Raw genomic sequence first — 26945 nt, 5'->3', positions numbered from 1 at the left:
TTTATTTTAGGTCAAAATAAATATCTCTTTTTATTGAGTAAAAAATGTACAATTAAAGTAAATTCTGCCCTATAATTGACCAAATTTACATAATTTAGCTAATTACTTCATGTATTTTTTATTATTACACTGTGATTTATTTTATTTTTAATAAATTTCATATTTTTATAATCAGTCTTTAAAAAAAAGGTATTTGAAATGAAGAAATCACTGATTTTGCAGAATTCTATCACGCATCTCCAGCATCATTTTTATCACCAAAGCCATATTTTCCAACTAGTGATCCTTCCAGATATATAAGTATTTAAAGTAAAACAAACCTACTAGACTGAAAATAGGGAACAAGATATATAAATATATAAAGAATTCAACCACAAAGCAAAAAAAGGAAATAGTGTAGACACAGAACTTCTAAATGGCAAGGAAGTCAGGTCGATTTCAAGAAAAACATACTGTTTTAATCAGGGAAGAAATTAATAAATGACAGGGTAAACCTCAAAGAAAAATAATACAACTGCACATCAAAATAAAAAAGGGGAAAATCAGAAAGATTTAGTAAACATTAACACAACAGAAATGAAAAGAAAATCCACAAACAAAATGAGTTCAGGATAGAAAATTATATGGAACAAAGAATCCAGTGCAGTATCACAAGAAAAACAGAAAAATGTCATCCATCAATTCATAATTATTGATAATTACACTGAATGTAAACATATTAACTGTACCAGTCCAGAGACATAAAGAACAGAATGGATAAGAAAATAAGATCCTTCAATATGCTGCCTATAAGAGACATATCAAAAAGATGGAGACAACCTAAAAGCCCATCAGCAGAAAAATGGTTACATAAATTTTGGCACACAGACACAGTGGAATAGTACAAAATGGAAGACTACATAATTGAAGAATAATCATGAATCTGTGATATACCTCACAACATGGTTGAACCTAAAGGCCAGTGTGCTGAGTGAAATTAGTCAATCATAAAAGGACAAACATTTTATGAGACCAATGTGGTAATAAGTTTTTTAAAAAATTGGTTTTCTTGATAAGATAATCTATGGATGGTTACGGGGGCAGGGAAAGGGAAGGGGAAATTATTGATGGGCCAAAGCGTATGGGACACATGTTAAGTTAATATGGGTAACACTATACAACTAGAGGGGGTTAGCAGAGGAGAGATGAAGGTGGGAGCCAAAGAGAGGAGGAGTGCGATAGTTAAAGAGAATAGAGGTAAATGTTAACTGTTGGTACGTGGAGAGGATTGCAACCACACAATGCAAAAAAGTATATGACTTAGGAGCGGAGGACCCTGGGACTATCAATGGAGAAGCGCGAAGAGCGGAATCCTACCCAGAGAGGCAGTGAGGCCTGGGATGGAGGCAGAGAAGACAACATCAAGAGATGGTGGGGCTGGGGGCTCGGGATCAGGAGATGGAAAGGGGCTGAGGACTGTGTGTGGGGGTGGTGGTGCAGGTTTACAGGGTACACCCCTTGGTTGGGTGAGGATGCATGGACAGGATGATAACTATGCCAACGAAATGATGGATGATGGAACGAATGTAAAGCTGATGTTCTCCCATGTAGACTATCGCACAATTCACAATAAAACATTAAAAAGAAAAAGTATATGACTTGTTGAATATATAACTAATGATGTGCTTCGTAAACCTTCACTCAATTCACTATATATATATATATATATATATTTTTTTTTTTTTTTTTAAGAAAATCAAAGAATTTTGGAATGAGTCCAATGACCAATGGAGCATGTGACCATCAGTCACCACGACTCTGACCTGAAAAACTAGATGGGATGGTACATGCGGTTACCACCACCAACTGCTCTAAAGGGATCACATTAGAAGGTCCTGGATAGTGTAAAGAAAATGTAGAACAAAACTGAAAATTATTAAAAACTGACCAGACATGCTACTCAGAAAAAGACTAGTGGACTCTGAGAGTCTGGCCCTTGATGTTATTTACTGGTCCAGTTGTGAGATTTTGTTTCCTTTACACTGAAATGTAAGCATACTGATTTTTTATCTTTGATCTTCATCAATAAGATTTCAAGTCCTCTTTTCTTCCAGGATGCAAGGTTGTGTCATCTGAATACTGCAAGGTGGTAATGAATCTTCTTCCAATCCTGATGTCACGTTTTCTTCATATAATCCAACTTCTTGGACTATTTTTCAGCATATAGGTTGAATAAGTATGGTGAAAAAATACAACCCTGGTGCACACCTCTCCTGATTTAAGACCACTCAGTATCTCCTTGTTGTGTTCAAATGACTGCCTCTTAGTCTATGTACAGTTTCCTCATGAGCACAATTAAGTGTTCTAGAATAACTATTCTTCACAATGTTATCCATAATTTGTTATGATTAACAAGTCAAATGCCTTTACAGTCAATAAAACACAAGTAAACAGACTTCTAGCATCCTCAGCTTTTAGACAAGATCCAGCTAATGTCAACAACGATACCTCTTTTTCCAAGTCCTCTTATGACTCTAGCTTGGAAGTTCTGACAGCTCATGGTCAATATACTGCTGCAGCCATTTTTAAATTATCTTCAGCAAAATTTTACTTGCATGTGATATTAATGATATTGTTAGATGGTTTCCATATTCCACTGGGTCATCTTTCATTGGAATGGGCACAAATATGGATCTCTTCCAATTAGTTGGCCAACTAGTTGTCTTCCAAACTTCTTGGCACAGACGAGTTAGTGCCTCCACTGCTACATCAGCTTGTTGCAGCATTTCAATTTGTATTCCGTCAATTCCTGGAGTCTTGTTTTTTGCCAATGTATTCCATGCAGCTTGGACTTTTTCCTTTAATACCACTGGTTCTTGATCATAATTCACTTCTTGAAATGGTTAAGCATGAGCAATTCTTTTTGGTACAGTGACTCTGTAAATTCCTCCCATCTTCCTTTGATGCTTCCTGTCCATTTGTTGTTGTTAGGTAGCGTTGTCATTTCTGACTCACAGAAACCTCTGCACAACAGAAGGAAACACTACTGGTCCTGCGCCATCCTCACAACTGTTGTTACATTTGAACCCACTGGTGCTGCCACTGTGTTAATCCATCACCTTGTTGGGGATTATCCTCTTTTTTACTGATCCTCCACTGTATCCTTCATGACATCCTTCTCTAGCCACTAGTGTCTCCAGATAATAGGTCTGAAGTATGAGAGATGAAGCCATGCTATCCTGACATCTTTGCTCTGTAACACTTTAAAGAAGTCTTATGCAGCAGATTTGCCAAATAGAATCTTTCAATGTTACAACTCAAGGTTTGAATTTTCTCTTCAGTTATTTCTGATTGAAAAATGCTGAACGTGTTCTTCACATTTGGTTTTCTAATTCCAAAGTTTTGTACATTTGCCTCTCATACCTATCTTATGTTTACAACATAAGGTACCCTGCCATCTTCATGGTCATTGGTATGTTGTATGAGGCTCTAAAGAGAGACCTGAATGATTATCAAGAGTTTACTCTTGATACAGTAAACAAGAGGAAACCATTTTAAACACCTGAGCAGAAAAGTGGTAGACCCAAAAGCAGTGTACCAGGAAAGGCGGGTGATAGACTGGATCAGAGGGGAAGGATAATAAAAACTCTGATGATTAGACACCAGATACATCACTTAAAATTTCACACTAAGAACCTAGGCTAGGATACAATCAATGAAAAGAATGACATCACTTGTAAGAACTACTAGGTTAAATTGGTGACAGCCTGAAAGAATGGAGGTAACCCTGACATAAGCAAAAAAGATAGAGGCTATATTGTATCAACTAAGGAGGAGCTCTGGTAGTGTAGTGGTTATGAATTGAGCTGATAACCTCAAAGTCAGCAGTTCAAAACTACCAGCCATTCCGCGGGAGAAAAATGAGGCTTTCTGCTCCCATAAAGATTTACAGCCTCGGAAACCCCTATACAGAGTTACTATGAGTCAGAACCGACTCCCTGGCACACTACCATCATCATATTGGATCAACTACAGAAATACAGGTGAGAAAATAGCTTGCAGATGAATTTTAAGCCATAAACTTTCTCTAAACATGTTAAAAAGTTACATTTCAATAAAAGTATTACCTTAGTATAGTAGTTTCTTTGACTTGAATATGTTAATCAGCTGCCCTGTATTTCTTAATTGTCAGTATACCAGGAAAACTATAAGAAATAAAACTTCCACCTCTTACTTCTCCCATCCAGAATGACTAGCTAGGCATGTCAGGTGGTAATCTGAGTTTGAAACATTCTCAATAAATATGTGATGGCAAGCTATGATAATGCATGCTATCTAATACACTTAGTAGACATAAAATTAACAACTTGTTTTATATTATTTCTCAAAGATAAGAAAAGTATAATTCTTCAGTCTTTTTACATCTCTGACAAACTAAAAGGGTATGCACAACTCTAACTTATAGGTAAACCAAATGATAATTTGTGGCTCTCTCCCCAAAACACATACATACACACAAAGTGGTTTCATGCAATCCATAATGCTATTAAAAATCATAGAATCACCCTGAGACCATAATAGCTACTGGTCTCTGACCACTCTGAAAGGATCACAACAGGTGGTCCTGGATTGTTGTTGTTGTTAGGTGCCATGTAGTCGGAACCAACTCATAGCACCCTTATGCACAGCAGAACGAAACAGTGCCCGATCCTGGGCCAACTTCACTATTGTTGCCACACTTGAACCCACTGATGCTGCCACTTTACCAATCAATCTCACTGGGGTCTTCCTCTTTTTCTCTGACCCTCCACCCTACCAAACATGATATCCTTCTCCAGCAACTGGTCCCTCCTGACACTATGTCCTGGATAGCGTGGTAGAAAAATGTGGAACAAAACTCAAAATCCTGGAAACAGACCTGGCAGCCCGGTCTAATAAATATCGGTGGAACCGCCACAATTATAGCCCTTCGGCACCCTTCAGACTGGAACTGAACTCTCCTCTGTGACTCAATTTCAGCCAAATGATAAACAGGCCTGTAGGGTGAACGATAAACCCCGGAAAGTACGCACTCTTTAGAAACACTAACCATATAAGATCCAAAGGGCAGCATTTGCCCAGAGACAAAGTTCAGAAGGCGAGAAGTGACAGGAAAGAAGGATGAATGATAGAAGCCCAGGGAGGAAGTAGTCAGAGCACTGTTGTTACACTGTGGGGTTTGCCATCAAGGTCACAAAACCACATGTGTAAGAACTGTGGAATGGAAAAGCAATTTGCTCTGTAAACTTTCACCCAAAACACAATAAGACTTCATTTACAAAAATGTTCACCCAAAGCTGAACAGAAAATTTCAAAGAGCAGGTCAGAAAGACAAAGAAGTTTAAAAAAAACTTTAAACTTTACGTAAAAAAATCATAGGATCTTGGATTTGGAAGGGTCTGTAGAGATCTAATGTATATTCAAACCTGATGACAAAATTCCTCTATAATAGCTCTTACCATTCTTTGCTTCAGCATGTTAAGTGTCAGAAAACATTAATTTTCAAAGCCAACTCTTGGGTTAGGATAGTTTTTTGAGTACTTCCAAACCTACCTTTCATGTGTCCTGGTGTAACCCTCTACTACGTGACATTTCATCAAATTTAAATACCAATGCTTCCTCAAGACTTCTCATTCCTAAACGGAATAATCACACTTCCTTCAAAAATGCTGATCATATAAAATGCTGACCCTCTCTCTTGTCATCTTGATCACCCTTCTCTGATATTCTTTGGTTTTTCATTGCCACTCTTACACAAGCTGGCCAGAACTAAATTTTGGAAAATGCAATTGAAACATGTGAAACAACACAATGGAGCCTTTCCCCTACCTAAGGTTTAAGATCACATTTTAATAGAATGTAACACAATCTGGCATTTAAATTCAGTGCTGTCCAACAGAACTTTCTGCAATGTCATATTTCACGTCTGTGTTGTCCAACAGGGGAGCCACTTCAAGTGGCTATTCAACTCTTGAAATATGGCTAGTGAACTAAGGAATGGAAATTTTGTTTAATTTTAATTAATTTAAACTTAAATAGACCACACATTGGTATTCGATCACACAAATTAAATTTTATTCAATGCAAGTTTACTTGCTAATATGTGCCCATTAAGACTGAAGAAAACTAAGTTAAAAAAGAGGAAGTATTTTCTGGATTCTGAATGATACCCCAATTTCTGAAAAGAGTTTCTCAGGATTTTATTAGCTGATTAATGCTCTTTTCCGCCACACTACTAATACCTAAGAATTGATGTTCTAAGTAGAACAACAAGATACATTTCAATGTATTTGCAAAAGTAATTGTTTTAAGGGCATAAAAACTATAAATTATGGAAATTCTTACATATTCAAATACCTACTAAAGGTCTCTGTTTGAATGTTTTATGAGCATCTCAAAGTCAACATTTTCCGAAATAAACCCTTGATCTCCCATCCTGTCCTCAGGAAGCCTGTGCCTCACTGAATTCCTATTTCCAACCCAGAAAATGGTCAATCATTTGTTTCCTGGGCCTAAAACCTTAGTGTCGTATTCTTGACTCCAACTCTCTCCCACACTCCAACCTCACATCTTGTTGTTGTTAACTACCATCAAGTAACATCTGCTACTTCCTGTGGCTGCAAGTTCGTTCCCTCGCCAGCTTCACCTGTATGGCTGGCTTCTTCTCATCCATCAAATAACACCCTAGTGAGGCCTTCTCCACTACAACTTTGAACCTGCCAGCCCCTCCTCATTCTCCTTTCCAAAGGACTCAATATCTTGTGCTATACTACACCTTTTACTTGTCTGCTCCCATTAAAAGTAGGTTGTGGGCGGGAGTGGATGTTTGTTTTGTTCAATGTTGTATCCCCAGTGCCTGGCATATCATCCAAATGCCAAACCTACAGCCATCAAGTTGATTCCACTTTACAACAACCCTATCTGTATAAGGCTTCAGAGAGTGTAAATCGTTATGGGAGAAGAGAGCCTCATCTTCCTCACACAGACTGGTATGTCTGAACCACTGACCTTGCACTTAGCAGTCCAATGCTTAAGCTACAACACCACCTTTGTTTGTTCTTGTTGTCGTTAAGTGCCATAGAGTTGGTTCTGACCCACAGCGACCATGTATAGGGTTTCCAAGGAGTGGCTGGTAGCTTGAACCACCAACCTTGCAGCTCAAACCAACTTTGCAGTGCAACGCATTAATCCACAGCGCCACACCAGATATCACAGCACCACCATAGAAATGAAACGTTGTTTGAATGAATGAGTCAACAAATGATATACACATTACAAATGCAAAAAGACACAACCAAGGATTGAAAGGCAATATAAGTTAAAACAAGTGATTAGGGTTGTGCTGTCGAGTAAGTTTCAATTCATAGCGACCCTGTATAGGGTTTCAGAGGACCAGCTAGTTGAGTTTGAACCGCTGACCTTGCAGTCCAGTACTTATCCTACACCACCACACCAGGACTTCTATTAGGGTAGTGAGTTGAATTTTTTTCAATAAAGCAACTATTCGCACTGCTTTAAGTAGACAGCATAGCATTTGAGCTCAATTAAGAGAGAATCACCCATAAACCGCCTGCTCTAAGAGGGGTGTCTTATAAACTCCTGCTCCAACTTTTGTAACTTTTACCACAACATGAAATTATCTCAGTAAAAGTACAAAATAAGCTCTAATATAAACATGAACTAGGCTGTCACACTCCCTGAATGCTACAGCTTTACAGCTGTTTTCAATTAAACTAATTTCTTTCATAAGAACATTATAAAATACCATATTTTTTCAATTCTATAGACCTACACTGTCCAAGTGGCAGCATCGATGGACTCCAGCGTGGCAACGATAGTGAGGTTGGCCCAGGATCGGGCAGTATTTCGTTCTGCTGTACATAAGGTTGCTATGAGTTGGTACCGACCACATCACACCTAACAACAACACTGTCCTATGTGGTAACTGCCAGCCACAAGTAACTAATTATTACTTATTTAATTAAAAGTAAATAAAACAAAAAATTCAGTTCCTTAGTTGTACAAACCGAATTTCATGAGTCCAATGCCACATGTAGTCAGGTGCTAAAATTCTGGACATCACAAAACTATCTATTGGTCAAGAACACAGTATTTTCTGACAGCTTTCTTTTCAAAGCATAAAGCATCCATCTGAAACACTGGCAGGTTGAACCTTGTACTTTTCAGTTCTCTGTCAGTGATTCTTAAAGTGGCATCTCTGCAGCAGTAGCAGCATCTCTTTTAAACTTGTACAAAATGCAAATTCTTGGGCCCCAGCAATCTGTATTTAGCTTTCCAGGTGATTCTGGAGATTTTGAAACATGCTCAAATTTGAGAACCATTATTCTAAGTTAATAAAGAACAGGTGCCACCATAATAAAATAAAATGTAAAACAAAAATAACCATAACAAAAACCTTTGCAGAAAGAGCACTGTTTACCACCCAGGGATGTCAGCATGAGTCCTGGTGTGGTGCTGTGGGTTAATGGCGGTTCAAGTTCATCAGCTACGCCTTGGAAACCCTATACAGTGTCGCTATGGGTCGGAACCAACTCGAAGGCACAACAACAACAAAAACCACTGTCACTGTGTCAAATTTCAATTCATAGTGACCCTACAGGACACAGCAGAACTGGCTCTTAGTGTTTACCAGGCTGGAAGGAGCTCTGGTAGCATAGTGGTTATGAATCAGGCTGTGAACCTCAAGGTCAGCAGTTCAAAACTATCAGCTCTTCCACTGGAGAAAGATGAGGCTTTCTGCTCCCGTAAAGATTTACAGACTCAGAAACCCTGTACAGGGTCGCTATGGGTCGGAACCGACTCCACAGCACTTAACAACAACAATCTTTAGAGAAGCAGACCATCAATTCTTTCTCCCACAGAGCAATCACTAGGTTCAAACTGCCAGGCCCTTAACCACTGCACTGTGAGGGCTCCTCACCATAATATATCTATGAATGAGATAGTAAGAGACCATACAATCCAAAACAGCCTATGAAAAGATACTGTTGCTCTTAGTTGCCATCTTATGCACAACATAACAAACTGTTGCCCAGTCCTGTGCTGTCACACAACTATGTTTCTATTATAAGGTCTTAATACAAAACAAAAACTCAGTAAATGTTTTAAATTAAATTATCATATCAAAACATTTAACTATGGACTTAATTTCTTTTGAGAAACCATTAAAATGATAATGTGCTTCCACTTCTAATTTGCAGATCCTTTTCAGTTCAATATCAACATAATCACTTCCATCTTTTTCTAAAAATTCAATTAGAAACCTTTAAATTAGGAAAATCACACAACAGTGGAATTACTGTGGCAAAAGGGCTTTTTGTTTTTGTGCCAAAGGAAATGTTTACAAGATCAAATGTTTTCTAAAAATAAACTAATAAAAAAGAAATTTGCTTATTGACACTAAGTTGCACAAGTGTTACAAAAAGAAACTAAGCAGCACAGAAAGAAATTAAAATGCACAGAGCTCTGGTAGCATAGTGGTTAAGAATCGGGCTGTGAACCGCAAGGTCAGTAGTTCAAAACTACCAGCTGTTCCACAGGAGAAAGATGAGGCTTTCTGCTCCCATAAAGATTTACAGCCTCGGAAACCCTGTACAGGATCGCTGAGTTAGAACTGACTCCACAGCACATAACCAACAAACCAATGTAAAGTTTAAATATTTGCAACATCACACCAATGTATGTGAACTATTACTGCTTATTACTTCCTGCCAGAAAAACATCATTTGAAATTTTAGCTGCGAATAGTAATGCCATACATTAAAGTGAGTTTTCGTATAAGCACTGGAAAAATATCTGGTCTGGGCTTAACATAAATTTGACCCCAATAGGAAAGATTTTAACAGGTTGATGACAAATGTCTGCCACAGCCAAGTGTTTTACAAGAATAACCCACTGGAGGAAAGTGAATCCCAATTCATGTATAGACTGCTAAAGATGCGGCAGGCATACAGATCATGTTACAAAATTATAGAAAAAAACAACATACTGAGCATATGTGCAATCCTCAGGAACCTAAATCCTACCCACGAATCAAATAGCCTTCTATAAATAAATGGACAATGACAATGTTTGACAGAATTTTGAGATCTAAACATTCTTCTTTACTAAACATTAATGACACAACTTCCACATTTTAAGTTTTTTTTTTTTTTTAAAGGCACATGACTAATATTGAGTACATGAAGCACAACCTTATGCCAGACAGGGCTATTTATTTCTTTGTATTCATAGCACAGATTCCAGAATATATGGACATTTAATTAGCATGTGTGGAAAAGAAATGAGTAGGGTCGATATGAGACTGACAGTGATTTTAGAGGTTTTTTTTTATTAAGTTCTTTGAAAAGACTTTTTCTTATTATTTAAGGATTCCAGCCCTCAAGGCTACAAATCCATTTGGGAGATATGACAAACACATGAAAAACCACGTAACATATGTAGCTTTTTAAAAACACCACTGGCGGACATGATTATTTACAAATTAGTGTCTATATGAGTGTTATAAATTCTGAGCAGGAGTCCTTCTGGACAGACGACGAAACGGAATTTCTATTGAAATAAAATGACACACCAAAGGAAGGAATAAAATAACAAAAGAGAAGGGTATAAACTTTCATGTAGGGTGTTTTGAAGCGCACGGGAGCCCTTATGTGCTGGGGTCCCAGGACCACTAAAGGTTCCCTGAATGCCAGGCTCTCATGAAATGCCAGCATTTCCGAGTTCTCTTCCTCCGCCCCCCAAGAAGCTTTACACTGGGCAGCCGCCTGAGCAATTTCTCCAATATCCGCAATGGTAACAATCTATCTCGTCTTCCTCTGCCTCCCCTGGCCGGTATCAGACAGTGGCATCTCCCTCCGGAGGGAAAAACGGAGGGCGGGGGACGCCTAAAAAGACAGCGAGTTTGCCGCGCGGTGGATTACATAGGAGGAAGGTGAGAAAAGGCGGGGAGCGAGGGTGGTGCCCCCTCAGTTCCAGTCCAGTCTCTGGGAGGCCGGGCCACCACAACCCACCGCAAAGGCACGCCCCTCGCCCGCGAGACCCGAGTGACAACCCCGCATCTGTGCCGCACTCCCTCCTCCCAGCCCGCGGGGAAACAACTGCCCCAGCCCCACCAGCCACCGAGCTCCTTCCCCTCCACGTCGCCGATGAGTGACAGGTCCCGGGGGAGGAGAGCGCAAACGCACGCCGTCCGAGGCTACGGGTGCAACCCTGCACAGAAGCCCTCCCACAGGCGCTGGGGGATAGACAGAACGTTCCGGCCAAGCCCAGGGGGACCCGGTCCAGGCCCGGCCTGCCCTAACTGCCCCACGCCGGGCGGGGGTGGCACTTACTGCGGAGATTGTGGATTAGCTCCGAGTGGCTGGCGCCGCCGGATTTCCAGGCCATCGCTAGGCACACCCGGAGCAGGTACAAAACCACCTTCAGCGCGGCGACGGTGCCCAGCAGTTTCCCCAAGAGTGAGACCACCTCCCACACGGTCACCGCCCCGCTCGCGTCCCCGCTGTAGCCGCCGCTGCTACTGCCGTCGCCACTGGTGCCGCCACTGTGCGCTCCCGGCATCCCCCGCGGCACGCATGCGCTCTGTGACGCCGCGCGGCCCGAGGTGCGATGGGGTGGGGCCGGAGGTGGCTCTGCTTCGCCCCCCTCGCGCGCGCGCGCGCCTATGAGTTGCAGCGACTGTCTGGGACCGGCAGGGAGGCCTAGCCGAGTCAGCACTACCGCAGCTGCCGCCGCTCACGCGTACCCCTTCCTGAAACCTCGGCCTGCACGCGGCCTCTTCCCTGGGTTCTCCCTGCGGCTAGGCTGGTTGGGCCCGGGCGCGGTCAGTTGCGTGCCTGGCCGCGGCGGGACAGCGAGGCTGATCTCTGTACCGCCGTGTCTGGCAGATCTGGTCTTGCCGGTGGCTGTGCCGTCGCCGCTGGGTCAGCTGTTGCGAGCTGCGGGTCTGCTCCTATAGCTGTCCAGATTGTTAGGCGGTGGGCTTCCTCCGTCCTGCCTCACCCAACCCAGTTCAGTAATGTTTAGGCCGGGTAGGGGCAGAACTCTCGGTGAGGGAGCCTGAATCATACTAATTAAACTCGAGGACACCAACCAGTCTCTTGACTTTGTGATAGGCAACCCTGTTGAGCAGAGACTTTGGGACCCTGGTTTGTTCTCAGTACTAAAGAGCCCATTCAGAGTGGAGGAATACCATTCCGCGGATGGGGAAGAGGTGCTCTCCTCTTCAGAATAATAAAAACGTAAGATCCACAATTGGTTAAGAACGCCACAGTATTGTGGTGAATGCGTTATTTTCCTAACACAAGTGCGCGTTTTAAGCTAATTAAGCTTCAAAATCCACCGTCAAACTGTGCACCAGTTTTATTGCCATCAGCTCTGCAGACAATGAGAAACTGACAGAACATTGTCATCCAAATCGCTGATTCTGGCTGAGAACTGCGTGTGACAATTCAGTCATCACTTAATCCAGTAAATTTAAAAGAAAGCGAAGCTCGGTCAAGACATTTATGCTTTTTCACTAATAGCAATTTTCTTTTTTTAGCAGACTTTGTCAAATGTGACGTGCAGCCCACTTCCCGTCCGAAATATATCTTGTCTTTTCTATTTATGTCCAGTGACGACAAATTAAGCCACACTCAAAAATGTTCTTTACTACTACATGAGGAATAAAAGTGTTCATTTGAAACTTTAATTAATTTTAATAGTTTTCCATTATATCTTTCTGCAGATTCTTGATGGTCTAAGTTGGGGGAGGGGGGAACTAAGATGACTCCCTAAAGCTGACCTAGATTGAATGCATTTACATGTGGTACTTCCATAAAGTGTAATCGTTAAATAGTGGTGGTGGTGGTGTGCCGTCGAGTCGGTTTCAACCCATAGTGACCCTGTATAGGGTTTCCGAGGCAGTCCATCTTTACCGAAGTAGAAAGCCTCTTTTTCCAACAGAGTGAAATGGGACTGCCAATATCAAATTCGAATTAACAACAGCAGCTACACATCACCTGTTTTAGACAAACCATCAACTTGCAGTTATGATTTTAGCTTAAAGGATGTGAAAAGATGGGCACATCATACCTCTTGTATGCAGCTCTTATACACACTAGAATTTACATTCCAGTTGGAAAGAGCTGCATCAAAAGAAAAATTATCCATAGAGGACAAAACTTTAATGATGTAGATGTTACCTGCTGTTTATTTAGATTGTCATGTGTGGATAATCTGGATAATAGAGTAACAAACTGATCCCTAAAGGGTATGCTAGATTCTGAAGACAGAAGAATGGAAGTAATGTTAAAGGTGCAGTTACCAAAAGCCAAGAAATCCTGGTGATACAATAGTTAAGTGCTGGACTGCTAACCTAAAGACTGACAGTTTGAAGCCACCAGCCATTCAGTGGAAGAAAAGATCTGGTGAGCTGCCAGCTATAAAGATAACAGGCTCAGAAAAATGTGGGGCGGTCCTATTCAGTCCTATATGGTCCCAATGAGTCCGAGTCGACTCGCCAGCAACAACAGTTGTTGCTGTTGTTAACCAAAAGCATAGAAGAAGACACCTATAGCAATGCTTTCTGGACTGTTGATGTTAAATATCATCAAACACATTCTGTATTATATACATAAATGAATTGGCCAGGGTTACATAGCTAGGCAATGGGCAACAAAACTCCAGGAACTCCAGACTCTGACAGCATATTAACAAGTTTGAGGCTAATGATTTGTTTGGGGGACAAAAAGGAAGAGGTTTAGAATAAGTGGGTACATTAGTGGAGGCACTTCCATGAGAAGTAAGGATTTTCCTTCTTGTTTTATATGCAATGATGCCAAGGAGGAAAACAGTGCCTGTGGCAATTAGTTTTCAATTGCTGAATGATCTCTCACAGCTGGTGATGGACCCTGCATGGTGGAACAGAAACTGCTCATTGGCTCCCAATTGACCAGCCCAGGGCAGATGGCAAATGCACGCCATCCTCCAGATATAAGAGCAACTGCATGATTACATGTCCTTACAAGATGCTTTCTCCTGCATTGTTTTGCAATATATATTTGTTTTTTTAATTTTTAAACTTTTTATTGTGAATTGAGTGAAGGTTTACAGGGCAGAGCATCAGTGTTAATTCAACAAATCATATACTTCGTTTCATTACAATGATTGCACTCCCCTCTATGTACCATCAGTTAACAGTATTTACCTCTATTCACTTTGTCCAACATAATCTCTAGGTGTCTTTATAGCGATGTTGCAGATTAAGGGAAGGGTCAGGGCATTCTTCTTTCTCAAAGGTGCCTCAATGAAGTGGGCATATCTGCTTCGACACGCCTAGGGGCTAGCCTAGCCACACCTCCCGAGCGAGAAAATTGGCTCTACGCAGCCACCGTCTCTTTCATAAGCTCTCAGCCAATCAGGGCCCCGAGAGGAAGGGGCGGGACTGAGAAGCGCGCTTCGTGCTTTATGTTGTATCTGCTCCCGGCTTTGGCATGAAGGAAATTTTTGCCAAGTTTGTGTCTCAGAAAATTAGCAAGACCCGTTGGCGACCGGTGCCTTCGGGGAGTCTCCAGACGGCAGAGATCTTCGCTACGGGCTCTTGGGACAACGAGGTACCCTAGCTCGCTGGGCGGGGAGCCCCTTCCTCTCTCTGATCTCGAGCCGCGCCCCCCGCCGCCGCGTGCAAACCTCTTGCTGTCGCTTGTCGCCCTTCTTGAACCCTTACCAATCCTCGGCTCCGATGCCCTGTAGTTCAGAACCAGATTGTGTTTTAAACTCTTGCCGTACCTTTTGTATGAGTTATTTTGAAGCCAACTTGCTTGACACCAGTAAAGAAATTTTATTTCGAAGTTGCCGTTTATTTCGTCTCAAGATAAAATGTTTTGCTCTACAGGAAAACTATGTTTCGCTGTGGTCAATTGGAGAGTTTGGAAACGTGGACTCTGATGAAGGCTTTGAAGGAGACCATCAGTTACTGTGTGATTTCAGACACCCTGGGGATGTCATGGATTTACAAGTAAGTCTGTGTTGTTAACTTCCGTGGACTCGGTTCTGACTCATAGCGACCCTGCACAGGGTTTCCGAGGCTGTAAATCTCTATGGGAGCAGAAAGCCTCATCTTTCTCCGGTAGAACAGCTGGTAGTTTCGAAATATGTAGTGCCGACAAATGACTTTTACAACACTTGAAAGCAAGACACTTCAAGATGCAAAAGGACCTTGAAATTTGTCCAAACTTTATAAGACACAGAGTTCTTTATGGATGAAATGTCCCCAACATCACATAACCACTTAGTGAAAGAACCAGGATTTCCGTAAGAGATGTGGATTTATAATTTTTTATTAATTGTCCATTTACTATGATTCCAAGCAGTGCTTTGGGAGAGTGCATAGAAAAATAATGTAATTTCTCATTTGTGAGCCTGTGCATTAAGTATTGTTTGTTTTAACAATGAGAAAATTGAGACTAAGAAGAACCTTTGAGCATATACTTTGTAACAACATGCAAAACACTTTACATACTTTTGCCTTTAGAATTCAGTTCCCTACAGGGATCAATAGTTCTGTTTTAGAGTGGAGGCCCAGAACTTTATGAATTTGGGCCAAGGCTCAAAACCTCAAATCCTAATGGTGAAAGTGGATTTGGATATTTAAATTCAGGTCTGTGTGACTTCAAAGTCCTACGGTTTTATTCTATAGAAAAGTTCTTCACCCTGGGGATGGTATTTTTCTAAAGCTTCATTATTTATGGTTGTTAAGTGCCAGTTAGTTAGAGTCAGTTTTGATTCACAGTGACAGGGTTTCTGAGGGTTTCAATTGTTGCGGAAGCAGAAAGCAACTCCTGTAGAATTGCTGGTGGGCTTGAACTGCGGACCTTGTGACTCGCAGTCCAATTCTTATCCTATGGAGCCACTGCTCCCCCAAGCTTTAATATGTTGTTAAGGGCCGTTGAGTCAGTTGTGACTCATAGTAACACTGCATAGGGTTTCCGAGGAGCAGGTGGTGAGTTTGAATTGCCAACCTTGCAGTCTAACACATTATTCTGCAGTACCACATCAGGAGTTTATTATAGTGGTCCAGAATTGAATCATTACAAGTGAAGGAGTATGGAAAAAGTCACTGTCATTAGTTTTCCATGAAGTAACCTTTATTTGTTGTAGTAGTATGGCTTTTCAAATCAATTATCATGTTTTATTTGTTTGGCATTTATAGGTGCTTTGCTTTTTAAAATTGTAATAGGGCTTATTTGTGATTAAATTAAGCATATTGTCACCCTTCCTACTAAATGTTTTGAATCTTTAATAAACAGGACTTTTCTACTTAGTTTTTAGACCAGGAAAGAATTGTAGCTGCATCATCAACAGGATGTGTAACCATTTTCCTTCACCATCAAAATAACCAGGTAAAGAACCCGTTGTTTGATAACTCAACATGTATATTAATTATTTTTAGGAAACTGTGCTTAGTTTTTACACATATAATAACGATAGAATCTTAAATCATGAAGGAGAAATATCACTGTTATATTGCCAAACTTTTATTAAATTAGTTTTAGAGCCATGGAAGCTCCCTATTGTTGTTAGTGCCATTGAGTTAGTTCAGACTCATAGTGACCCTGTATAGAGGATTTCCGAAGAGCAGCTGGTAGATTTGAACTGCCAACCTTGCAGTTAGCAGTCCAGTGCTTATGCTACAGTGCCACACCAGGAAGGTCCCTAGATGGTGCTGTTCCAGAAAAGAAAGATTAACTACTCCCCCCTTTTAGTTACACATCTTCTACTGTTACACTTGTGACAAACACAATTAATCCTGCTAACAATTACTCACAATTGAATCATAAAATACTATCAGCATCATCCCCCATCATCTTTCACAAGATCCATCTGGAAAAGAGGAAAACTATTCAGTGGGGATTCTACCTTAATTAAGCACTCTCATGAAGGTTTGTAAGCCAGCTAGTTCGTGCCCGTATAGTTCCGAATTTTTGATAGCCAATGTTTAAATTACCCAAACCTATCAATCCAGTACACTGAAGAAACAAACTTGGTCCTTGATATAAAGAATCCTTCCATTGCCGTTGTTATTTTGAGCAACTGCGTCCATAAGCAAAGGTCCAGTTCATCAAATTCTAACAATTTGCACTAGCTCACAGTATCAAGCATCTTTATCTTCATCTGGTTGAATTGTGGTCAGCTAGCTGCAAGTTTGGGAGTTCATCCATGCCTCCCTGTACATCAGAGTAGCTGTCCACTTCATTTTCAGCTCTAGCCGCCAGTAACTAGGTCAGTGCTCATGAACTCTGGAGTTCACACACCTCCCTAAACTTCAGATCAGCCAGCCCTTGCTCTTGTTTCTTTCATCTCAAGATTAATGAGTGAATACAATTACTTTTGAACCTACTACTGTGTATCCAGAGCTTTGATGAAAGTAATTACTAGACTTTATTGTTGGTAAGTGCCGTCAAGTCCGTTCTGAATCATAGCAAACTTCTATAGGGTTTCCAAGGAGTGACTGGTGGGTTTGAACTACACTGTGGCTCAAACTGACCTTTCAGTCCAGCACGTTAGTTATACCACAGCACCACACCAGGACTCCTAGACTTTAGTACAATGAAACAAAAGAGAAGGTTGGGAGGCAGAATTTTACAGTAGTTTTTTATTGGGGAAAAGTGTTCATTTTTACAAACTTTGCTTTGGTCATTTATATCCTCATGTCTTATCCTTAGACTCTGTCACTCAGCCATCAATGGAAAACAGCTCACTACCATACTGGGCCAAGTAGTGCTTCCTATAGCAGCGCACCATGTACAGGTGTTGTATGTAACAACCCAGAAATTGTCACGGTTGGTGAAGATGGCAGAATAAATCTCTTCAGAGCTGATCACAAGGAAGCTGTGAGAACTATAGGTAAGAAAAGACAATATGTTTTCTTCTCTCTCACATAAGTAATCACAATGTTGTATATTTGAGAGAGAGAAATACACAGGGCAGGACCACTTTATCAAGGCAGTATGTTGATGAGGATCCTGTGACTGAGCAGACTATCTAAATCTATTGCTAAATTATGCAGTATAAGCTCTAAGAGGTAAATAGCTGCCATTGAGTTAACACTGACTCCAGATGACCTTACATACAACTGAACATAAGGTTGTACAGTTTTGTATCATCCTTTTGATCACTGGAATGTTCAAGACCATCACTGGCCTTCACTGACTTGAGGAAATCAGAGAAGAACCATTATAATTACCATGAACAACTGGAGGATAAAGATGAATCTCTTTGGGATGAGTGAGCGGAGTAGTGCAATGTCATGTGACCTTTGTAGGACGCACTGAGACTTGGCGCAATAAACAGATGGAAGGTTCTGAATTTAAAGCCTAATGAGAAATAAGGTTAGATACAGAGAATGTAACCAATCACTTCAGAAATGCAGAGTAACAATCTTAAGAGGAAATCCAAGTACGTGAAAATGCCATCTTCCATTTGAAAACAGTTCAGATGTCCTGTGGGTGATACTTTTCTGTCAATAGAGAGTTCCTTTAAACATGTACATTACTGTTCATTTTCTATAGAAATTTACATTTGACTTACTTTAAAATGTACTTGTTTTAAAGCATTTAATAGAAGATAGGAATTTGAAGATTTTCATGGATACAAGAGGCCCATTAATGCAGACCACCTTTTTATATTTGCAGATAATGCTGATAGCAGTACGCTTCATGCTGTAACCTTCCTTCGAACTCCTGAGATTCTAACAGTAAATTCAATTGGACAGTTAAAAATATGGGATTTCAGACAACCAGGAAATGAGCCCTCACAGATATTATCACTGTAAGTTTTGATTTGTAATTTCAGCGGTGTAATGCAAAATTTGCTTGTTTGTATCAACTGACTTTAAACCGCTGTTATGTTTTAATTAAGGGAGTGGTTCCTGATCAAATTTGATAGAGTAAATATTACATGATGGATGTCATGTTACCATGCTGCCTTTGTAAATATTTACTGTTTTTATTCAAGTCTTTATCTCTTTAATGTTTATATTATTTAATTAATAACTTCTGCCTATTAAGTGATTCTGTTCGCAGTGAGTCTAATAAACTCTTGAAATCTGTTTTTGGAAACAATACAATCTGAAATACTTTTCTTTGGAGGCTCCTCCTTTCTATCTGTGCAACTTTTGTTTTCTATCTTAAGAAAATAGAAGTGTCTAACAAATATTTATATAAACTATTTATTATATATAAGGAATAGTCTGTTGTTAAGTGCTGTCAAGTCAGTTCCAACTCATAGCAACCCTGTGTACGGTTTCCGAGGAGCATCTGGTGGGTGTGAACTATCAATCTTGTAGTTGGCAGTCCAGTGCTTATCAACCACAAGCACAGCACAAGGACTCCAAATTCTGTATAGTTGACACTGGTGGGTATATGCCATAGAGTCGGTTCCAACTCATAGCGACTCTGCATAAGTTTCCGAGGCTGTAAATCTTTATGGGAGCAAAAAGCCTCATCTTTCTCCTGTGGAACAGCTGGTAGTTTCAAACTGCTGACCTTGAGAATATCAGCCCAACTCCTAACCACTCCATGATGGATAACGTTTTAAAAAGTAAGCAAAATGGAATGTGTTTAACACATCCTATTGGAAACCCTGTTCAGGGTCGCTATGGGTTGGAACCGACTCAAAGGCACTTAACAACAACAACAACAATCGTTGGACTATGTTATTATTAAGTGCCATCCAGTTGGTTCTGGCTCTTAGCAACCCTGAATAGGTTTTCCAAAGAGTGGTGGGTTTGAATCGCCGACCTTGTGGTTAGTAATCCAGTGCTTATCCTACAGCAGCACCACACCAGATGACACTGCCTTCTATGTCTCCAAATTGATGAAAGGATGAGTAGTGTTGGCCTTTTATACAAAAAAATTCTAGAAATTTGGAAATTTATTTAATCTAGTCCATTTTTGACATGATTAAGCTTCATTCAACTAGCAGTTTTATCCACCAAGTTTAGTTTAAGCTACTAGAATAAAGCAGTATCTCTAAGGTTGTATAAATTTTACTTTCCCACATATTTGCTATCATTATGTCTCCCATAAAAGGACTGGTGACCGAGTGCCCCTCCACTGTGTTGACAGACATCCCAACCAACAGCATGTTGTAGCTACTGGAGGCCAGGATGGAATGCTGAGTATTTGGGACGTTAGACTAGGCACTATGCCAGTGTCTCTGCTGAAAGCTCATGAAGCTGAAAGTGAGTATTGAGAAATAGAAAGTTTTATGAAGTGACTTCTTTAATGTATTATAAGCACTTTTCCAAAACAGTAAGGAGCCCTAGTGGCACTAGACTGCTAACCACCAGGTCAGCAGTTCAAACCCACCAGCCGCTCCACAGGAAAAAGTCCAGACTTTCTATTCCCATAAAGATATACAGCCTTGGAAACCCTATCCTGGGTCGCTATGAGTCGGAATCATCTTCATAGCAGTGGGCTGGGTTTGGATTTTTCTATAATACATAGATCATTTTCTATCATATTTTTAATAGCTGAGAATTATATACGTTTATAGTAATTTTATTTGTATGTTTGTTTTCGTACGATAAATGTTTAGACACGGAGACAACTCTGTCTCAGAGTTGATGGGCCAAAAGTTTGCATACTTCTAAAGCTGTGACACAGGTTTTCCAGCTTGTTTTATAAAAACAACATTGCCGATCTGCCTGTGAGAGTGCCCCACCCTCATCCAAGTGTCAGCCTTGACTTTTCATACTTGTTTGTCTGCTGTGTGCCTCAGTTTATTGTTGTGGCTTCTCTCTTTTTAACAATAGTAGGTATACAAGGGGCCTTCAAAAAGTTCATGCAAAGATGGAATGAAAAGATACTGGAAATTTTCTACCAACGTTTTGAAACCCCCTTGTAGGCAGTTGTCTAATTTTGTTTGGGTCTTGTTTTGTTTTTCGGTTTTTATTTTTGCTTTTTCGGTAGGAAGTTTCTGGCTGAGTAGGAATTTTTTCATTTTACCACTTCTGCCTTTGATGTTATGCCACAATATCATGCCAAAATCTGATTTAAGAGAAGTTTGTGTTCAGCTCCACTTGAATAAAAGTATCAGAGAGCAAAAACTGAAGTGAGACTTCTTTGTTAAAGTAAGCTTCATATTATTGCCATAGGAAAATTAATGACTTTATATTCAAGAAGCAAATAAAAGGATACAAAATTGTCTCTCCCTGTTGTTACTCTGCCCAGGAAAAAGAAAATTTAAAAGTAATAAGATAGCTATGTCCTCATAGATTCTGATGTTGGCCACCCGGATGGTAGTAGAATTACAGACTTTCAGATCTCTTACTTAGCCCCCTTTTAACTACTTGCCTGTACTGTTAAACCATCCAAGCAGAATGCAGTGGCTTATAATATATTACTCTGAATTCATCCTGATTTGAGGCTAGAAATAAAATGAACTATTTCATAGGGGTTTATTTTCTAATTTGGAAATAAATCAATACATAAAATTCCAGATTTGGGCAGTCTCCTCATGGCAGTTGTGGGCAGTTTTTGTTTTTTTTTACAGAAGCAAAGTGAGTGTCCTTTACTCAGACTCACTCAGAATACTCACTCCTGCAGAGGAAGATGACCTTTCGGTTTTGTGGTGTGGCGTACACTTAACGGTATCTGTCAGAATGAAAGTCACCGCCTGTAACCATGTGCTGTTCCCTTTTCCATGCCACACCTCAGCTTATTTGTATGCTGATTCTCCCAGGTCTCCCAGCCCAGAGTCCCAGCACGCATATTCACTGACCTCCGCATATTCACTGACCTCTGGTTGATTCTGGATAGTCACGGCTCCCTGGCATAGCAAGCTTCTGTGACGTTTAGAGCTTGAATGGGGCACTAGCCCCAATTTAGCTTCTTAAAAGCCCTGGATCTAAAACTGGATCCAGATCCCTAAGCATTTCCAGGCCTACCTTGCTAGGAGTTATTTCTGTGAGATCGGCTAGAAGTACCCAGAATCCTGACGTGAGCCATACTGGGACACTGTTTTTTAGAAATTCATTTGTCTGTTCCTTTTATAGTTTTCTCTCTCAGTCTACCCGGTAATATAACCTTCATACATTAATGATACACGAATTACAAATGAGAGAATTGACCAATTTTTGCTAAATCTTTAGAACTCACCCATCATAATTTTTTGTTAAAGCGTCATAGATCAAATGATGAGAATTATTTTCATTTTTTTTCTGGTCTAATACAAAAATAATTTTACTTGACTTCTGTAGCCTGCCCATATGTTGTAAGCAATTCTGGGGTCTCTGATTGTTGTTACAGACTCAGAGTATGAAGGAGTGTCATGACAATAATAGAAAATCGTTCCTGAGACAGGCTTGATGTTTGTTCAGCTAATCTGCACTGGGATAAGCTTTCCTGCTCTTGCCTTTCAGTGTGGGAAGCTCACTTCCACCCCTCCAACCCAGACCATTTATTTACTTGTTCTGAAGATGGATCCCTCTGGCATTGGGATTCTTCCACAGACGTTCCTGAAAAGTCATCCCTCTTTCACCAAGGTAAAAAGTCTTAGTGAAGATTCTTAGCTGTTGACAATGTTATTATACTTCTAAATATGAAATTAGAAACTCACATATTTAGTATTAAAGAATGGCAAAATGTTTTCTTCTGTCTCAGAGTAAATACTACTATCATAAGTTTTGAGCTGTGTGACTGTTAGTTACTTACTGCTCTGAGCTTGATGATTTTTTGTTGTTGTCACCTAGTTAGTTCTGACTCACGGTGACCCCATGTAGGGTTTCTGAGGAGCGACTGGGGAGCTTGAACCACCAACCTTGTGGTTCAAACCGAACTTGCAGTCCAGTGCTTATCCTACAGCACCACACCAGGACAATATATCAAATTACTTTTATAGAACAAGCTGACAACGTGTTTACAGCTTTAAAAGTATGAGAACTTTTGGTCTGTCAATTCTGTGTCTAAAAATTTATCCTAAGAAGACAAGTACACAAATATGAATATATGAGAATATTGGCTGTGGTTTTGGATATAATGACCAAACACCTTAAAGAATGCAAATGTCGCATAAAATGCCATTAACTAGTATAAAAGTCTTGATAAGGATAAGCATCTTAGATTTTGTTTTGAGTGTGATAGGAAGCCATTGGAAAGTTTTGAACAAGGGCCTGGTGATCCGACTTAGATTGCAAAAGAATCCCTGTGGATTCTGTGTGGAGCGTGAACAGTGGGGAAAGGAATGAGAAATGCGGAGGCAGAGAGCCAGGTAGGAGTCTAAGCGTAACGGTTCTATACTGAGTTTCACAGTATTCAAGGTCAGTGTAAAATTCAGGAAGAGTAAGAGGGAAAAACTATGAAAGCAATTCTAAAAACATCACAATGTGGGATGTATGGAGCATATACATCTCTGTGGACTTCATTTATAGAGAAAGGATGGTTTCACTTAAAGCTTAGCTAAGCACTTGATTTCTACTTCTACTTCTCCTCTCCTACCCCCAACAGCTTACATTTGAAATATTGCTGTTTGAGGAACTGAAGTTAGAATGAAAATAAAGACACTTACTATATGCTTTGTCTGTTACTACAAGGCCCAGTATTGGACTCTGAAAAAATGAAACAAATGGAAAACAATCAACCTGCTCTTATGACTTAACATAATTGAGTTACAGAGAAGGGGAATGAAAAGCTGAATCACAGTATATGTTATAGGGTAGTCAATTGTTGGTACAGCCAAGTAATTCTAGGAAGGAAGAGAGAAATATGGACTTGAGACTTCAAAGGCTGCTTAGAGAAAGCAGGTGAGCTGAACTATCAAGAATCAGTAAAACTTAAACTTACTGATTTTTAACCTCCAAGACATTAGGGACTTTGTTCTGTATTCCTAGAGCCTTGCATAGAGCTGGCTCTCAGGTACTCAGATGTTTGTTGAATGAATGAAATCTGACCTTTTGTGATGTTACAGAAACTTGAGAGGGAAGAAAATTGCAAATAATGGCTAAAATTGAAATATACTGCTTCTGCATCGTTTAATTCTATATTAAATACAGAGCACTACTAGAGATAAAAGTTTATAATCTAGTAATGTTCTAAGAACATTTATCTAAAAATAGTAAGAGTAAAAGGTTTAAGGCAAGCTGATTATATTTTTTAGAATTGTCTAAGAAGGTGTTCTAAAATTCTCTCATGATTACTTAATTTTTATTATCCAAGAGTTTGTATGAAAAATTCCATGATATTTTAATTCAATTTTTCCACAGACCTTTTGAAGCTCCCATATAGTCCTATGAATCATCTAATTTTTTATTCCTAATTAACTATAATTGGCTCCTGACCATTTTCTTAACATTTGTGAGACTTTCCATTGAAGGATGAAAAGAAAATAGGGTCAAAATTAAATCTGTTTTGCCTGAAGACTTCAAGCTTGAGATTCATATTAGCATGTGGAAATTTTTATATTTAATATTATTACTGAACAAGCTTCGCATCAAAGCGATGATGTGTCTTATATGCAATAGCTAGAGCTGGCGAATGTACACACAGACTGTTCGTAGTTGCCAGGAGAATAGAACACGTTACTGCTGGATAAGAATGGAGTTTTTCTTTAGGGTAATGAAAGACTTTTACAAACAAATAATGGTAATCATAATTAATGTTACTGAAGAATACATTTAGAAATGGCAATTTCTTGTTATACATATTTAACAACAAAATATTTAAAACAGATCAAAATGTGTAAATGATGTGTGATAATGGAATTATCAGTCTGTTATTTTCAGAATGTAATGTATTTTTTTTAATATTTGGAATTTGGGGGGTGTGCTTCTATAAAATTCATTTTGAAACGATTGTGTTTTTTCCCCTCTTTTTCCTCCCAGGAGGAAGAAACAGTACTTTCTTGTCTCACAGCATTAATAACCAGGCCGCTGCTCAGCAGCCTCTCCTAAGTTCCTGGCTCAGCACTGACCCTGCCAAAGACCGCATTGAAATCACAAGCCTGCTTCCCAACAGGACCCTGTCTGTCAACAGTTTGGATGTGTCGGGTTCTTGCCTGGTTTGTGGAACTGATGCAGAAGCAATATATGTTACTAGACAGCTTTTTTCATGAAAATACTTTTGATAATACAATATCAGATAAAACGTAGAGTTAACCTTTTGGATTTCAACATCTATGCCAAATTTTATTACTGGAAATGTGAAACATACAGTAGAAACATCAATTAACAATATTATTCATGTTGATACCCAGAGTCAGTTCTTGTTGGTTGGATATGCTTATAAAAGAATTGCACAATCTGAAAGATGACTAATAACAAAATAATTTGAATGTGGGAGTGTACCTTAGAGAAATTCTTGCACTGATGGAAATACATGGCCTTCTAACAAACTATGGTTGACAGCTCATGGAACCAACTCTTCAGTTTTGATGTTAGAAGACTGAACAGTGTCAAACCACCACTGGTTCCTATGGTTTTTATCAACCACATGTGGTATAATACATAATGTCTTCCTCACGACATTAGCCAATATTAATCTTCTCTTTATTGCAAGTATTTTCTGTAATGCATCCACATTTAGTTTCCTAATGTTAATAAACTTTAAAAGTAATTGAGTATAGAGTAAAAATCTATAGTTATGTTTAAAAACTTTAAATTGTGAACATGCATTGACAATTTCCCTCATTACAATAATTTTGAATAAAACTAATAACTAGTTAGACTCATATTTATCTGGAGGGAACAAAAGGAAATTTTTCTTCTAAGAATTTTGTTTAGCTTTAAAACATAGTTGCAATAAGAATAAGAAAAACATTGTGTTATAAAATAGATAATACTCGATGTGGATACTGATATAGGAACTGACTTCCAGACTAAATTTGTTAAAACAATGGTGATATGGTAAGATGAAAGAATTCTGCCATATTTCTTCCTATTTGAAAGAAAACATCCATGATGACATCATACATAGTGTTTAAAGACAAACCCATTACGTTGTTTTTCCAAAGTCTAGTAAATGTATTATTGAATCGAGACCTTGATGACAAATCACTGCCGTTACACAATTGAAGTATGTATTCATTGCCTTTATAATTCCAGTCATAATAATTTTTATAAGGTTTTGCTTTTCTGTCCTAATAAATACTTTTTGACTTCAACTTTTTTTATGCCATCATATCTCCAGGTTTTGGGTTTTTTTGTCTGTTTCATTTGGTCAAAACTTTCAGTTGCTCCTCATAAACCCTATACAGGGTCTCTATGAGTCAGAAACAATTAACAGCACTTAACAACACCACCACCTCTTCCAGTTTTTGTTTAATGTATTACATATTTATTTGTGAATCCCTTTCTGTGTGTTCATGTAAATAATTTTTAAAAATTTAAACATTTATTTGTTTTGTTTTAGGTGCCTTGGAGATGGTACTGACTTAAAGCAGTCTTATGCACAATAGAATGAAACATTGTCTGGTCCAGCGTCAGCCTCACAGTCATTGCTACGCTTGAACCCATTGCTGCTGCCACTGTGCCAATCCATCTTGTGTGTGTGGGGGGGGGTTCTTCCTCTTTTTCTCTGACCCACAAGAAAACCATTGAAGGGCTCCTTTTTGTCTCTTCTAGAACTAAAAAAAAAAATAATTCCTATATCACAAAGCCACATATTCAAGGCTAGATATTATAGTTCTCCATACTAAAAGGCATTTTAAATTCCTTCAGTGGTTTTCTTATGGGCAAGATTTCCTCCTTGGATAAATTCTATTCACCCTTGCATACTCCTTTTAGGAGTCATTTTCTCCAGAAAGTTTTCCTTGGTTTCTGACAATCAGCTAAATTGTACTCTTCCGGGCTTCAACAAGGGAGCCCTGGTGGTACAGTGGATAAGTGCTAAGCTGATAACCCAGAGGTCAGTGGTTCACAGCCACCA

General features: G+C 39.5%; 2 protein-coding genes across 6 annotated transcripts in view; one reads left to right on the top strand and one right to left on the bottom strand.

Moving 5' to 3' along the window:
• PCMT1 (protein-L-isoaspartate (D-aspartate) O-methyltransferase) overlaps positions 1 to 11628 on the bottom strand; it is a 46712-nt gene extending 35084 nt beyond the window's left edge. For all 5 annotated transcript variants that reach the window (XM_006872066.1, XM_006872065.1, XM_006872069.1 and 2 more), the window contains exon 1: positions 11373 to 11628. In XM_006872066.1, the coding sequence (XP_006872128.1) occupies positions 11373 to 11601 (229 nt within the window). In that variant the 5' untranslated portion in view covers positions 11602 to 11628. The remainder of the gene's footprint in view (positions 1 to 11372) is intronic.
• A 2864-nt stretch (positions 11629 to 14492) lies between these two features.
• Positions 14493 to 25134, top strand: NUP43 (nucleoporin 43kDa). The gene is made up of 8 exons (XM_006872064.1): positions 14493 to 14636; positions 14918 to 15040; positions 16347 to 16424; positions 17748 to 17928; positions 18717 to 18852; positions 20115 to 20266; positions 22448 to 22570; positions 24905 to 25134. The coding sequence occupies exons 1-8, from the start codon at positions 14517 to 14519 to the stop codon at positions 25132 to 25134; spliced, it is 1143 nt and encodes a 380-aa protein (XP_006872126.1). The 5' UTR covers positions 14493 to 14516.
• Positions 25135 to 26945: the final 1811 nt, after the last annotated feature.

Source organism: Chrysochloris asiatica, unplaced genomic scaffold, assembly GCF_000296735.1.
Source record: "Chrysochloris asiatica unplaced genomic scaffold, ChrAsi1.0 scaffold00182, whole genome shotgun sequence".
Taxonomy (NCBI): Eukaryota; Metazoa; Chordata; class Mammalia; order Afrosoricida; family Chrysochloridae; genus Chrysochloris; species Chrysochloris asiatica.
Note: the sequence above shows the minus strand (reverse complement) of the source record. Positions and strands in the feature narration are given on the sequence as shown.

Coding starts and splice junctions, on each gene's coding strand:
- NUP43 (XM_006872064.1), top strand. CDS start 14,517: ATGAAGGAAATTTTTGCCAAGTTTGTGTCTCAGAAAATTAGCAAGACC. Junction 16,425..17,747: donor TTCACCATCAAAATAACCAG/GTAAAGAACCCG, acceptor TCTTATCCTTAG/ACTCTGTCACTCAGCCATCA. Junction 20,267..22,447: donor GAAAGCTCATGAAGCTGAAA/GTGAGTATTGAG, acceptor CTTGCCTTTCAG/TGTGGGAAGCTCACTTCCAC.